This window comes from Equus caballus, chromosome 14 (assembly GCF_041296265.1).
Source record: "Equus caballus isolate H_3958 breed thoroughbred chromosome 14, TB-T2T, whole genome shotgun sequence".
NCBI classification, from domain to species: domain Eukaryota; kingdom Metazoa; phylum Chordata; class Mammalia; order Perissodactyla; family Equidae; genus Equus; species Equus caballus.
This window is the reverse complement of record NC_091697.1, coordinates 21,689,446-21,704,725: the sequence shown is the minus strand read 5'-3', so window position 1 is coordinate 21,704,725 and position 15,280 is coordinate 21,689,446. Positions and strand designations below refer to the sequence as shown.

The 15,280-nt window shown below is 52.5% G+C and overlaps 1 protein-coding gene and 1 long non-coding RNA gene across 4 annotated transcripts in view; one reads left to right on the top strand and one right to left on the bottom strand.

Annotated features, from left to right (window-relative positions):
- The window catches only part of CPLX2 (complexin 2), an 80,557-nt gene that overhangs the window by 60,567 nt on the left and 4,710 nt on the right, over window positions 1–15,280 (top strand). For 2 of the 3 annotated variants that reach the window (XM_014730503.3, XM_070233877.1), the window contains 2 exons: window positions 14,583–14,701; window positions 14,851–15,026. In XM_014730503.3, coding sequence (XP_014585989.1) covers window positions 14,671–14,701; window positions 14,851–15,026 — 207 coding nt within the window. In that variant the 5' untranslated portion in view covers window positions 14,583–14,670. Of the gene's footprint in view, window positions 1–7,232; window positions 7,598–14,582; window positions 14,702–14,850; window positions 15,027–15,280 lie in introns of those variants that run through there. The other variant, XM_014730505.3, reaches the window with a different exon arrangement.
- Window positions 1,545–2,234, bottom strand: LOC138917441 (uncharacterized). The gene is made up of 2 exons (XR_011425456.1): window positions 2,166–2,234; window positions 1,545–1,774 (listed from the first exon to the last, which is right to left on the bottom strand). It is a non-coding gene; the product is annotated as an uncharacterized lncRNA (long non-coding RNA).

Genomic DNA, 15,280 nt, shown 5'->3' with positions numbered 1-15,280 from the left:
TCAGTCAATGAACATGCCTTCCTCTTCAGCCCTTTCAGCTTCCCCTGGCTCCACCTTCCCCAGACCTCTCCAACCCCTTGTTTGTTTGCCAAATAAAGGGTGGTTTTGTTTTATTTTGTGCTTCTGCCAGAAAGAAACACCCGAGGTTGGGCGGTGCGGAGCAGCCACGTTCAGATTTGTGGGTGGAAAATTCCTCCTGCTCTTGGCCTGCGGTCTCAGCCCCCTCTGGGCTTCCCTTGAGCGGCTCCCATCTGGGGACACAATCTCCCAGCCCCTTGTGAGTGGGAGAGGAAGTGAGGAAGCCCAAAAGGGGAGTGAAGAAGTGGAAGAAACATCTCCATTTTCCTCTAAGCTTTCCATTCTTTCATTTCTGATTCTAGCTTAGAGGAAGCTGGGGGAATCACAAGGCAGTGTTCCTTGACCGAGAAGCTAGAAAAGGAGGTTCTGTCTAAGGGTCCCACTGGCCCAAACTCCATAAGAAACCCCGCCTTGCTCGGGTGTTGGAGGGAAAGAGAAGCAGTGCCTCCTGAGACAGTGCTGCTGTGTCCCAGACGCCACGTTATCTGAGCCTCATGGTCGCCACGGGAGGTCAGGGTCGCTCCCCCGTTTCATCGAGGAGGAAACTGAGTCCCGAAGTCATACTGTCTGGACGGAGCAGAGGCTGCTGAGACATAACCCACATCTCTATGTGGCCAGAGCCCCACCGGCACCCCGCCCCGTCCCTGCTTTGGGCTTCCAATCCCATCTGGCTTGCAAGCTGTGTGTATCGACTCTGCTCCTCAGAGCTGCCTCTTCAAGAGGACAGCACTCAGCGTGTTGTTTTACCGTGGACTGCGGGCGTCTCTCCCCCGCTCGCCTTCTGAGAGCTTCGAACCAGAGGCTCCAACCTGAAGGGATCTTGAGCGCATGAATTGGTCCACATGTCATCTCTCTATGGAGTATTTGCATCTCTCGCTGTGGAGTAGAGAGGAAAAGAAACGCCAAAACTTCCTAGATATCTTTGCATGGGAGAATGCGTGGCGTGTCCTCGGCCCTCCATACATGCTTGATAAGTGACTAGTTGAGTGAAAAACTCCCCGTCACATAGGGTTGTGGTGAAGCTTAAAGGGCCGACAGCTGTAACATCCCTAGACCAAGGCCTGGCCCTCGGGAGGCATGTTAAGAAGTGCACAGCCGTGTGCCGCATGTAACTGGGAAGCCCTTGCCCAGGAGAGACGAGGCCACTATCTCGCTGTGTGGCGTTGAGAAGGTCCCTTCCCCTTTCCGAGACTCTGTTCCCCATCTGTAAATTGAGGACACTGGCTTAGATGATCAGAAAGGCCATTGCTTTTCATGGTCATTGCATTTTCATCGCTTTGTATGCATGTTTCATCTCCCTTCACTCCACTCCTCCCCAACACACACACACACACACACACACACACACACACAATCTCCAAAATAGCATCGTGCTGCCCCTGGGCGCTCTCTCTCTTTCATTTCCTTGACCAGAAGCTCCATGAGCTTATTAACCTCTGTTGTCCACGTTCCTCAGAGACGCCTGCTTTAATAAAACAGCAATAATGTCCCCTCAGATTTATTTTATGGAAGAGCATGATCTGCTCTGTGGGCCGGGTGTGCTGGTCCTAAATGGAGAGAAGTCATTTCCACCTCGCTCGCTCCCTAAATGCCAAGATGGAAAGAACATTTATCTTCACAAATGTAGGCGACACCATAGAGGCAGCCCTTCAAGGGACCAGGGAAAAAGCCTTCCTTTCCAGAAGAAGCAGCGAGGCTGAAAAAGAAAAATTCCTCCTAGAACAGGAACAAAATCACACTCCAGGGTCATTTACAAACCCACAAGTCTAGACATGAAGGTTCGTGGAATTTAAGATTCTAAAGTTGTGAGTGAATGTGTGCAATTAGTTGAGTCTCAGCTTCTGTTAATCCTAACATGTCCTCTGATTCCATGATTCAGATTTTCTATAAGATGAGGGCCCAGGATCGCATGATTCGCAGATTCTATTGACCTAAAGGCTAGGGGTTTTCAACCAGTGGGGGTACAAAAGCACCTTGGGGCTTGGTAAGCCATTTCTGGGCTACATTCCTGGGCTCCTGGCTCAGGGATTTCGGTTCACTGCGTGTGGGATGAGACCCAAGAATCTGCAATTTTTAACATCTCCCACCCCAGTGGTTCTGAGCAGACGTGGGCCCCTCTTGGACATACAGTGTCGTAGAGAGCCTGTCATTCTAAATGTGATTCTAAACGTGATTCTAAAATGGCCTTCTGCTTATGAGTGTAGCATTCTGGAACTCTGTCATTCTGTCTCCATGTGCCTAAGGAGAGGCTTCTAACGTGTAAAGACTATATTTCTGAGCATGGGTTTCACATGGGGAGGGGAAAAGGGACGAAGTATCATGAGGGTGGAGGGACATTCTGGAAGGGGAGCTTCCTGAGGGCGCAAAAATCAAACTTTGACGCCACACCAATTGCTCTTGAGCAGGTCAGCGCTAGGACTCAGAAAAGAGGAGGCTTGGTGGGGTGCGTTAGCTGGCTCAGGGGTGACATGAGCATCTGGGGTCATCAGAGAAGAATTCCTGATGGACAGGGAGGTCCAACCACCTCCTGAAGAGTTGGAAGGGCTGAGGTTATAGGAGGGGAGGCAGAAGTCACAGCAGAGAGCTCAAAAAGGAACCAGAGGCAAGGGAGAAGCGATTTATCAACAGAACATCCTCCCTGTGCCGGGTGGTGGGGGATGCAGACTGGTGTGGCAGACATGAAAATGCCAGGTTTCAGGAAAGCTCAAGATGAGAGCGAGCTAACTGTGCGGGGATATCCTGGGGTACAATGTGTGGGCTGGAAGAGGACTGCTTTGACATGCTAATAAGTGCCTGGATCTGGGAGGGTGGGAATGGGAGGAAGGGCAGCAGAGGACCTCTGAAAGGCTGGTGGGCAGATGTTGGGCTGGGGAGGGGCTCTGGGATCGAGAGGGGCTCCCCAGGAGGGTCCCACGCACACACTTCATGCACCATCAATGAGTAAGGTTCAGATGGGGAACCTGGGACGCTCTTTGTGAGAAACAAAAGTGGAGAATGGAGAAGCGAAAGGTTTCTGCAGCTTCCTAGGTGGGGCAGGAGCCAGCAGATTGATTGCCAAGGGCCTCTCTGGTGGGGGGAGAATGAAAAAGGAGGGATCAGTCACTCTTGGTGACACATTTAGCCTGTATGCCTGCACAGTGGTGATGACACACTCTTGGCTGCACATAAACACCCTTTCTGCCTCACACAATGACAGTGAGACATGTGCCAGTTCATCATGACACACTTACACCTGCACCCTTACCACCAATAGTGGCACCATTTCATATTGATGGTAACACCCTATCACCTATGTCACCTCTCATTGACAGCAACAATTAGACATACACCGTTACACAGAAATGGCAACATATTCCCAGAGCCTTTGCGTCTGACACAGTCTATGTAAATGGCGCCCTCTGTGGTTGTACACTGCACAACCTGCACAGCTGTACGTGGTACCTTTGCCTTACACCCAAACCGTCACAAACTGCCATTGACATTCCACTGTGACAACAACCACTTAGCTCTACACCTGACAATACACTCACATCAGAGTCACTTCACATCAGGAGGGATACACCAGCAAACACTGAGAGTCACATGGTGACAGACACATACCTGCCCTACCAGCACCTGTGTCCCTCCACATGGATGCTGCATGGTCCGGCACTGGTGGGCACACACACAAACGCACCACTGCGCTCCAACAGGTTTGCCTTCACACTGTCATTCCATGTTGAAGGAGACAGACTGGGACCCTGACCTCATACCTTGACAGTCATGGCACCCTAGCCATTATCAGTGACAAGAGGAGAGGCATTCATCAGGTGAGCAAGGTGGCCTAGACCCCTTACCTGTTCACCACCTCCACGATTCTGTTTCTGCCCCTGGCACGTGGCCGCTCCCTCAAACTGAGACCAGCTCTGCCCTCCAGGCTCAAGCTAGAATGGTAGGATGTGGAGCGGGCGTCTGGAGCCCTCAGGGCCTCCCTGCACCCGCCACCTCAGCTCCCACCTGAGGTCAGCCCCGCAGCAGCTTCCACGTGGCTTGCAGCATGCCCTCTGTATGGAGGCAAGGCAGGGAAGAAGTGGGCTGACCTTTGTACGAGCACCATTCTCGCTGATCACTACATTTATGGTCTGTGACAGTTGTCATTCCTCACACACTGTTCCCTGATCCTCACACAGAGTACCGACATTAGCTCTCTCGATTGGCTTCCTAGTGAACATTCAAGGCATGTACATATCATTTAAAAATCTGTTCAAATATGGCCCCCTGCCCCAGCCTCCGGCTCATAAATAAAAGTGGAAATTCAGCACCAACGGGGGTAAGACACCTTAAGCGGAGCCACATCCATATTTTACCAGGTGACTCGTAGAAGCTGTCTGCAGAGCAGGCTCTGCAAGGACCCGAGCTGGGGTAGGGGGACTTGCAGCTGGGCTAGAGATGCAGGAGATGAAGGAAATGCTGACAGCCCACATGACATGAGGACCCCGAGCTGGTGTGAATTCATGGTAGGCTTTTTTTTTAGTGAGAAACTGGAGAGCAGGGAAGATGATAAATGTCAATATAAAAAAAATCTGCAGAGCAAAAGTTACATTTCCATAGGCCGTGGGATGTGTCAGAAGAGAAGCAGCCCAGCGTGGTGGAAGGACCCCAGAGCTCAGGGTCAGGCAGCCCTGGGCTGGAATCGTGGTTCTTTCACTGTATCTCCCTGGGCCTTTCCTTTCTCATCATGAAAATAGGGGTTTATGTGAACTAAAGGGGAGAAGGTACTTCATGCAAAGCACCAAAGTGAGTGCCTAAGACACGATGGGGGCCCAATGGTTGCTACGTTTAGTAATATTACAATCGTTAAGAAATGTGTATAATATTTAGCGACTTTGCAATGATAATAGAGTATTTGGGAATCATGTCCAGGCTGGTAACACTGAACAGGGAGCAAGTACTCATCTCCCCATCATCTTTCTTCAACAGGAAGCATCAATGACTTAAGTGTCATGATTTACCCCTAATCATTCAAAAGGATGAAGCCACCAAAACTTGACTGAGCTGTCTTTTTATTCACCAGTAAGATTTTCTGCAGCTAGACACGATTCATGTCAGCTCATGCAGTTTTTTATAGACTCATAGAAGCTTGGGTTCAAAAGGGGCTTCAGCTGTCACCTATCACCCAACTGCCATCTTCCAGGGATGGAAAATTCACCTCCTCAGACGAGGCACTCCATACTAGGGCTGGACAGCTCCAATTGGTAGAAGGTTCTTCCTCTTAGAGCTTCTGTCTGCCTCCCTTTACCTTTCCCCCATTGCCCTAATTCTGTCTTCAGCACTGGTAAAACAATAGTACTCCTCTTTCCTTGCAATGGACATTTACTCACTCAACAAGCATTTCCTTAGCACCTACTTTGCAGGCACCAAGCTAAGTGCTGGAAGTACAAGTTGAGAAAACTTGCCAGCCCTCCAAAGGTTAATGCCCCTTCAGCATCCTCTCCTCCAGGTGAAATATCCTCAAATCCTTCAACCTTCCCTCTTTTGACCTGATTTCCAGATGCCCACCACCAAACCACTCCTTTCTCTTCTAGACATACTCAAGCTTATTAAATTCTTAAACTCTGGTGCCCAGAACTGAGCCCAGTATTTTTCTGAAGGCCAAGTTGGGTTTCGACGTCCATGTCAAAGGCAAGGCCCATTGTGGAAAAAACCCAAATGTACTGAGAGTGCTGCCAGCCAGGCCCCATTCACAGAGCTTCTGTTCTAGAAACAAGGAGAAAGGAGAGAGAAGGAGAGGGAGAGGAGGACCGTGATTTTTGAAATGGCACGACGTCAGGTTTTCCTGCCCAGAACTCCCCTCAGGCATGAGTGGCGAGTCCAAGTCCCTCTAATCAAACAGCCTCCCTTCTGCCCGCCTCCATTAGTGTCTGCTTCAGGAAAGAGAAGAAAAACAAAGAATGAGCATGCTGACAGGCCAAGACAGCATGAAACAGAGAACTCAGACATAAAGGAAAGGCCTTCCCAATCCCAAGCCCCACTGCCTGTACGGGAAGATCAGAGATGAGCCTCAGAAGGTGACTCTCTAGGTGAGGAGGGTGGGTTCACCAATGGCTCGTGACTGCTGGGGGTCCCCCACTTTGAGGCCTCTGCTGTGAACATATGTAAAGGAATAGTCTCCCCTGGCTGGAACAAAATCACGCCTCCTTCCTCTTCCAGATCCTGTCCTTCTGCAGCTCTTGCTGCTCCCTTCTTGGAAGGAAGCCATCCCCCTACAGAAGCAGAAGTCATCTCCACTCTGACATAACCCTGATTGATGCATAAGCTCCTGCAAATCTTTCAAAGGCCTGGTACAAGGTCCCTTCTCTCCGAAGCCATTTTCCTACACATCAGGCTGGATTAAAGGAAGTATTTTAGAGCCCAAAGGTGGCAGGCAGAATGGAGAGGCTCATTAGGAGAGAGTAATAAAGTGAAAAATGAGTATGAGAAGAGGAGGAAAGGCAGGGGTGGGGGTAGATGTTGCCTTGCCTCTCAGTGTTCCTTTTTATTCCCTGGCCATAGGAGAGAAAGAAATGGCCTTCTAGAATAAAGTTTGCTAAAGGACTCCTTATTCGTCACAGAATATCAGATCTAGAAGGGATTGTCAAGTGACTCATCTAAGCCCCACGGCACTTTTGCAGCAGTCTTCTCCCTCCGGGTCCACATGGAGGTCTCCTTACCCACTACCAGGCCTTACTCACACGAGTGCTCCATCAGTGTTTCTTGAGTGCTCCTGTGGCAGGACACGATGCTGAGGGCCTCAAAGATGATCTGATGGTGATCCCATTCTGTAGGGGCTCACAGGCAAGAGGCATGCAGCAGAGGAACAGGCGCCCCTGAAACATGGGTTTGTCTAGGGGCAGTGGGAGCTCTGAGAATGTGATCAGTCCTGCCTGGAGGAATCAAATAGGGGGCTTTCCTGAGCAGGTGACCTTACATTTCTGCTTTAAAGAACCCTTCCTCCATCCCCTGAGCCCCAGTGCCCCTCAGCGCATTGAAGCAGCAAGCTCATGGTCCTAAGAGCTGTGGCCAGGACAGACGGTTGTGGGGGCTGGAGGGGTTGTCAGGGTGGAAGGGGACAGTGAAAGGTGGAGGAAAAAGGGGAGTGGAGAGAGAAAAGAGGAGGGGAAAGAAGGGAGAATAGGAAAAGGAGAGGGAGGGGGAGGAGGAAGAGACGAAGAGAAGGGGAGAGGGGAAGGGGGGGGAGGGGGGAAAGAGAGACACAGAGAGAGAGCGAGAGCGAGAGCGAGAGCGAGAGAGAGAGAGAGAGAGAGAGAGAGAGAGAGAGATTTGAATTTCCCATCTGGAAGGGGAGCGGTAGCACGTCAGGGCCTGGCTGAGGGGCGTGATTGGAGGGCGCCTCCGGCAGCCGCCCGCGGCAGCAGCCACGGCCCCAGCTCGCCCGGCGGAGTTGCACGAGGCGGCGGCGGGAGCTGGAATAGCAGAAGGAACCGCCTCGCTGAGTCGGCCGGAGCCCTGCAGTGGCTCAGACGGTTGCGGGGACCGCCAGGTCGGTGCTGGCCGCGGGCTGGGAGGACGGAGCCGGGTTGTGGGCAACAGGGTCCTGGGTCTCTCCTCGAGGCCACAGGACAGCCCGGGAAGCTGGGGAGTACCGCTTTCGGGGAGACAGCTTCCCAAGACTGCCCCGGGCGCGGGAATGGGAGGCAGCGCGGCAGCGGCGGGGACCCTCCCGGGCGCGCTCGCCGTGGTGCTGAAAGGACAGCTCCCCGCGAGGGAGGAGCGGGCCCCAGCCGGAGACCCGCGGACAGAAACCCGAAACAGCGCGGCTCCCGGGAAGCGAGGACCGCCCCGAGGGCGGCGGGAGACTCAAGTCTGAACCTAGAGAACAACTCCGAGCTCTCGGGGGTGGGGGTGGGGGGACGTCGATCTAAGCTACCTCAGGCTGTAGTTAACCCGGAGCCACCAGGGCGCTCTTCGCCCCAGAGGAGGGAGCTGCCCCCGAGGGGTACAGTCGGCCTCCAGGAGTGAGTCAGAGGATGGCGGGAGGGGGGCGGACAGACCGAAGGTGGAGGGGAGGAGAAGAACCTAAACGTCGATTGGGAGTAGGGGGCCAGGGAGAGTATTTGTCCTCGGAGGACAGGGAGCCGAGGTTTGGGCAGCTCACGTCCGCTGCCTGGGGTCATTAGGAACGATCTCTTTTATACCCTCGCCCTACCCACTCTGCCCCCTCCCCCGGCAAAGTTTGAGACAGGGCTGGGTCTTGGGGTTGGAGCTCTGTGGTTGGGGGGAGGGGAGCTCTCAGTGGCCAACCGACAGCTCCGGGGCAGAGCTGCTGGCTGTGTTGGTCTCCGCGGGGGACCGGGAGAGGGGAGTCAGAATTCCTGTCCCCTCTTCAGCAAGGGAAACGGCAAAGCCCCCGCCACTTCCGCTCTTCTGCGGGAGCCGGTTCCCTACCTCTTCCCATCCTCCACTGTCCCTTCCCCTCCCCCAGTTCTTCTCCCTTCCAGGGGCGTGCTGGGGGGTGGGGTGGGGGTAGAGGGACATACCCTGTCTCTGCCACCGCCATTAGCGTAGGGTCCCCTGCAAAAAGCAAATGAGTGTTAAATTGAGTTGCAGTGAATATAGCCCGGACTTGAGCGATAAAAAACAGGAAAACAGCCACAAGGACAAACACTGCAGGTGCCCCAGTCTGCTTGTCAGATGGTGGGGCCCAGTCCTGAAAATCACCTGGGGCTCAGACGGCCGAGCCTGAGGAGGTGCCTCCGCTGCTTTCAGGCTGGGATGGGCTGGGAGAGAGTCTGGGAGAAGAAGCTGAAGACGCGCCCTGAGTCCCTGGCACGCCGAAGGCAAGGAAACCTGGTGCCGCTGCAGCATCCCTCCCCCGCCCACTCTCCGTCTCCCCGCCCCCAACCCAGCATCCCCACCAACACCACCACCACCACCACCACCCTTCCCGCGCAGGGATAGACCAAGTCTTCCCGCAGACCCGCTGAGGAGCGCCTCCTGGCGGTCTGGCCAAAATCCTCAACTGCATGCAACCTGCCGGCCCTCAGCACTCCTACAGCCATATGGCAAAATATCTACACACACGCCTGCACACACGCTCACGCAGACTCACACGATGCCTAAGTTCAGTTAGGCACGCAGGATCACACTTTGAATGCGTACACTCTCACATACTCGCTGACATACATTAAATTCAATCCAGCAAATATGTCCTGAGGATCTACCAGGAACCAAGAATATTGTAGACTCTGGGATAGGAGAAATGCACCAGATACAGGCCCTGCCCAGGAGGGAGCTCAGAGTGACCAAGAAAGGAAAGACACATAGTTGGACAGAGCAAAGGAGCTGGAGGCAGGCAAGGATGCTCTAGAAAGTGCCATGGGTCTCAGAAGAGGAGGGCACCATCACATCTCATGGAGGAGATCCCTGAAATTTCATGCAGGGAGTGATGTTTGAGAGAAATCTTGGAAAATTAATACTGCTGCTGCTGCCGATAATGATAACAATGATGATGATGACAATAGTTAATAGGTACTGAACACCTACTATGTGTCAAACACTGGGCTGAGCGTTCTCTCACTTAATGCATTCTCTCCTTTAATGCTCACACACACCTTGGGCATAGCGTTATTGTCTCCATTTTACAGGTGAGAAATGATTAAGTCACTTGCTCAAGGTCACTTAGTAAGTAGTGGAGCCAGGATTTCAACTGGCAGAGATGAGGTTAAGAAGTTCCAAGGCTGTTGAAATAGCATGAACAAATACCCAGGGGTTTTTGGAAAGAATATGTGTTGAGGTGTAGCTGAAGCAGAGCCACGGGCCAGGGATGGGAAATGAATGGCAAGGCAGGCAGGTGCTAGACTGTGCAGAACTTGAAGGTCAGCACAAGGGCTCTAGCTGGTTTAACAAGGCCACGGGGAGCCATTGCAGGGCGTGTTTGCATGAGCAGTTCTGCCCTTTAGGAAGATTAATCGGACAGCCACGTGGAGGATGGATGAGAGCTAAAGGAGGGACAGAGTTAGAGGTTATGCACAAATCCAGAACCTCGAGGCCCTGAACGAAGGCATCAGCAGCTGTAGGAGAGTGAGGTGTGAATGCAGGAAGCACTGTGAAGCTACAGTCTCCAGACTTCTCCCTCAGCACCCCGGATGAATTGTAACTCACCAATTCCTTGTGTGGTTTTTGTCCAGTGTCTGCCTCCCAGCTCACTGACTGCTGTGAAAGCAAATGCTGGGACCGACAGAGAGCAGGTGCTCAAAGAATACTGGCAGTGTGAGTGAGTGAATGAATGAATGAATGAAGAATTCGCTGACTCTGGAGTTTCTGGTTGAGGCAATTGGAACAAGCCATGCTGGAGGAAAAGACAGTTGGGTAGGGGAGGCAAGGATGAAATTGATCTTTGGACAGATTTAGTTTGAGATTATCCATGTGACAGTATCCTTCAGAGTTAAATGTGCAGGTTTGGGGAGACAGAGAGAGCTGTCTATGGCTAAAGAAGGGCACTAAACCAATAGCGGTAGGCGAGGTTCCCAAGGGAGACAATGGGAGAGGGAGGGGCAGCAGAAGGGGCAGGAGAGGGAAAGATTGCTTGGGGGACACCTACATTTTGGAAAGGAGTCAGCCAAGGAGAGAGAGAGGATGTGTCTGAAAAGTAGGATGAAGCCCACAGAGTGCTATGTAATGGAAGTCAAGAGGTTCAAGAAGCAGGCTGAAAAAAGCAGGAAGGCCTGGGATGGGGGTTGGATGGTGGAAGGGGTGGGGGTAGGGGTCATCATCAGCATCCAATGCCACAGAGGGATGGAGGACGAGGAGGCTGCGAAACGCTCCTTGGTCTGGCGTTCAGGAGCCTCTGGCAGCTCTGACTAGGGCAGTTTCAGTGGCAGTGCAGAGGCAGCAGATCTCTGATCTCACAGGGCTGGAGGGCTTGACTGGGAGGCGAAGGAGTGGAGGCACCAAGTGGAAACCCCTCCATCATGAAGTTGGAGGGCAGAGATTAAGGGAAAGGTGGGGTCCAGAGCAGGAGTTGGAGAAGGAAGGGGATAAAAGAGACCTATGGAGAAGAAATTGAAGACGTGAGGAAGAGGAAGTGATGATGGGTCAAGGAGGAGGCATGAGGAGAGAAAATCTGGAGCACAAGCAGAGGATTGGCTTCAACAGGAAGAAAGGAGACCTCTTCCTTGGGAGCTAGGAGGGGAGGTCCCAGGAGCTCACACTAGCTGGCATTAATCCTTTTGATAACGACAATAGCCACCATTTATTGAGCCCCTATCATGTGCCAAACACATTCCACAGATTACTTCTAACCCTTCAAAGTAGTATTCTAATCCTCACTTTGTAAAGAAGACCAAGACACAGAGAGGTTAAGTGAATTACTATCACACAGCTAAAAAGTAGCAGATTCAGGATCCGAGTCAGACGTGCCTGACCCCCTAGCTCATGAGCCTTCCACTGCACCACATGAAGTGGGAGGGAACTCACCTGCTGAAAGGGATGGGACTGGAGTAGGTCCGGCCTTGAGAAACTGGTTAGGGCAGTCTTGACAGGATGAACAAATTGCTTAAGAGCTGAGGGGCCCATGTTGGGAGTCAGCAGCAGGACTTTGGGGTGGGCCCAGGAAGCTCGGCCAAAGAATCCCAGAGGGCCCCGAGTAGGAGGCACCTGGAGCAAGAGGGATGTAAGGGTGTGAGCACTGAGAAGACTCAGCCCTTGAGTAGATGTACTCTGCCTACGGGGGCGGTGGTGGTAATCAGCGTGTGCTGAATGAATGCATGGAAGCAGGGAAGTCTGGAGAAGGAGGTGGTTTGGTGATAGAGAGATATCATGCTGAGTTTGAGTGGTGCCCATGGGACGTTCAGGGGGAGGTGTGCAAGGGGAAGGCAAGTGTACTTCTTGACTTATTTATTGCCTATTTCCTTACACACACTCACACTACATACACCCAGGAATGTAATCTGCATGAGGGGAGGACTTTGTCTGTCTTGCTTACTAGTATATCCCCAGCGTGTTACTAGCCTAACACAGTGCCTGACACATAGTAGGTGCTCAACTACTACTTACTGGATGAATGAATATAGGAGCCAGGAGCCCAGATAAGACATCTAGGTGTCATCAGTGTCAGCGGCCACTAAAGCCCTTAGAAAGGATGCGTTCCCCCAAGGAAAGGTTGGTGTGGAAAGAGAGGCAGGGGCTGAGGTCAGTGTCCTGGGGAACACATTTATTGAAGAGACAAGAGAAGAAAAGGAGCCAGCAAAGCAAAGCGGGTGGTGGGGGGGAGGGGGGGAGGGAGAGAGAGGAAGAGGAGGGGAGAGGAAGCAGCAGGAGAGGAGAGAGAACAATAGGAGATGGGGAAGTGAAAAACTAGTCACAGAACCAGGAGAGGAGAGGCATTTGAGGATACAGTGGGGCGGCTAGCAGTTCAAGAGCTGCAGAACTGCTCTAACACAAGTGCTGCAGAAAGGGCCCAGAAGATCATCTGGCCCAGCAGAGACTTGTCAGAGCAGCAAGTCAGGGAGGAGGCTGGACCTAAAAGCCAGGTGCCCCGTGGACCAATTTGAAACATCTCAAATTAGAGTCCTGCATCCTCCACCACCACCTGGCAATTCCTTGAGCTGCGTGTACACACAGAGGAGAAACCCAATAGTTCCTGAAATCATTTGATTATTAAATGGTTCATTTCCTGTTCTTAGAAATGCAGTCTCTTTGCAACGTTCTGAATCAAATGAAAACATCTTGATTGACTGAGCTGAGCCGCCTTCAAACTCAGAATTCTGGGTCAGAGTGGGTTCTCTTGCATTTCCTGGAAATCCTGTTCCCTTTTGGCGTGTCCTCATAAAAATGCAGTCAGCAACAGCTAACAGTAATGAGCACTGCTACACACCAGGCACTTGACCAGTCTCTTCCCTTCTCCTTCAAACATCAACACGAGGGTCGGCTTACTACTCCCCATTTGCAGGGAAGAAACTGAAGCTTTCCCAGGGAGCCACAGCCACGGGAGTATCGAAGCCAGGTGTCTGACGTCAAAGTCCCTGGAGATGCTTTTCTCTTCCATCATGACTTTTCCTCCTCAAAACAACCTATCAGGTGGTCTGATGGTTTAGAAGTCCTCAAATAAATATCGGAATAAATAAATATTTATCAATAGAATCAATAGAATCAAATGAGTAGAATCAAATAAACTATTGGAACCCATTTTATGAAAAGATCTCAGTCTGCCAATGTATTTTCTCATTTTGAAAGAAATGAGGAAAAATCCATCAACAAACACCCAGTGACCTTGAACTCAACCTAGCTGCAATATCTGGCCTGCCTTCTGTGCCCCCATTTCCCAGGACCCCCTTTTCCTCCTCCCAAATCATAAAGACCCCAGGACTGTGTGGAATGAAAGGCCTTGGGGAGTAGGCCTGGCCTCAGTTGACCATCAAGCCACGTCACACTTTGGATAGCTTATGGCTGTCCCCATCCACAGCTGAGAAGGGATTTGTGGTGGCTTTGCCTGTGAGAGAACCAGTGAAACTGAATGGTTAAAATAAAAAGGAAATCTCTAAGAGTCAGACATCATGGTTCAAATTCTCAGGGATGGGGAAGAGGGGAAGAAGGAAGCTGGGGGGAGGGAGGCTCCGGGCTCTCTGCCCTCCTCCCCCCAACACTGGAATAGTGCCACGGTTATGCATTTTGCATATTGAGATTTCCATTAAGATTTTATTTGAAGAAAATCTTCAGAGGCAAAAAAATAATAAAAATACAATAAAAACGGAAAGTCAGTGATTTAGGGAGAGGGAAGGAGAACTAACATAAGCTGAGTGCTTCTAAGGCGCGAGCTTGGGACTTTAAAGGCCCTAAGCCCCAAGAACATTATCACGTCTCCAACCCCTCCCCCATGTGTAATTCAAAATAAAAATCAATATTAAGCTATAAAACACAAAACTTACAGTACGCTGCAATAAAAATAACTGATTTCTCCCTTTGTCTAATTTCGGAGTCTGGATGTGCTCCTGCACGCTGGCTGTTCTCATTTCCCCACCCCCCGCGCCGATGTGCGTGGGCCCTGAGCACAGGCTGGTCCTCTCCAGGGGCTCGACCAGCGGCCCAGGCTGGATTCTCTCCAGTCTGCACAGCAGCCCTGGGAACGGAGGCAGTGCCATTTCTACCTTAGAGAGGAGGAAACTGGGGCTCGGGGGAGGCTCACTAACGGGCTGAAGGTCACATGGCAAACAAGCAGCGAGGGTGGCATTAGAACCCAGCTCAGCCTGACTCCAATTCCAGGTTCTTTCTAACGCTGCTGGCTTCAATCCAGTTAAAGCAGTACGGTCAAGCCGAAGGTTTTAAACTCAGACGCCGTTTGGCAGCACGTACGTGCCTGGACATAGCGGCTGCTCAGGAAACAGCCCCCTGCTGTCTCGTTTCCTGGGTCTTGGCCCCAGACTGAGGGTGCCCGTGCCTGAAGCACGGTGCGGCTGCCGTCTGTGTAACTCCACAGCCCTGACTGCGCAGAGGCCTCTCCCACCTGACCCCCAACTCCTCTTTTGCAGGTTGCCACATCTCCCTGAGGCAGGCCTGCCGGGAGCGCTGCATGCAAATTTGGTTGCAGGCTAGGGGACACTAACCGGAGTCGTAGGCATGGACTTCGTCATGAAGCAGGCCCTCGGAGGTGAGACCCGCGCCCCGCGCCCCGCACCCCTCACCCGCAAGTGGGGTTCCAACCCAGGTGGAAGGAGGCCCGAGGGCACCAGTCCCCTCTATCCCCAGCCCTGGCCCACCGTGACCCCGCCCTCTCCCTTCCCAACCCATCCGGCGCAGGGGCCACCAAGGACATGGGGAAGATGCTGGGAGGAGAGGAGGAGAAGGACCCGGATGCGCAGAAGAAGGAGGAGGAACGGCAGGAGGCGCTGCGGCAGCAGGAGGAAGAGCGCAAGGCCAAGCACGCGCGCATGGAGGCCGAGCGGGAGAAGGTCCGGCAGCAGATCCGAGACAAGGTCAGCACCGCCTGCCCTCGCCAGAGAGTGGGGAGCACCGGGGTAGAACGGGTCCCCCCAGCCCGGGCCTCGGGCTGCTCTGAATCCCAGCCCTCACATTATACCTAGCTCTCTCCGAGCCTCACTCTTCTCATCAGAAAAATGGGTGTCGCAGGAACACCTCGCTCAAGAATGGTTGTGGGATTAAATAAGATGATGCACATAGGAAGTGCTCCCTCATGTTTGCGGCTCCGGGTCCACGATCACATACCCGA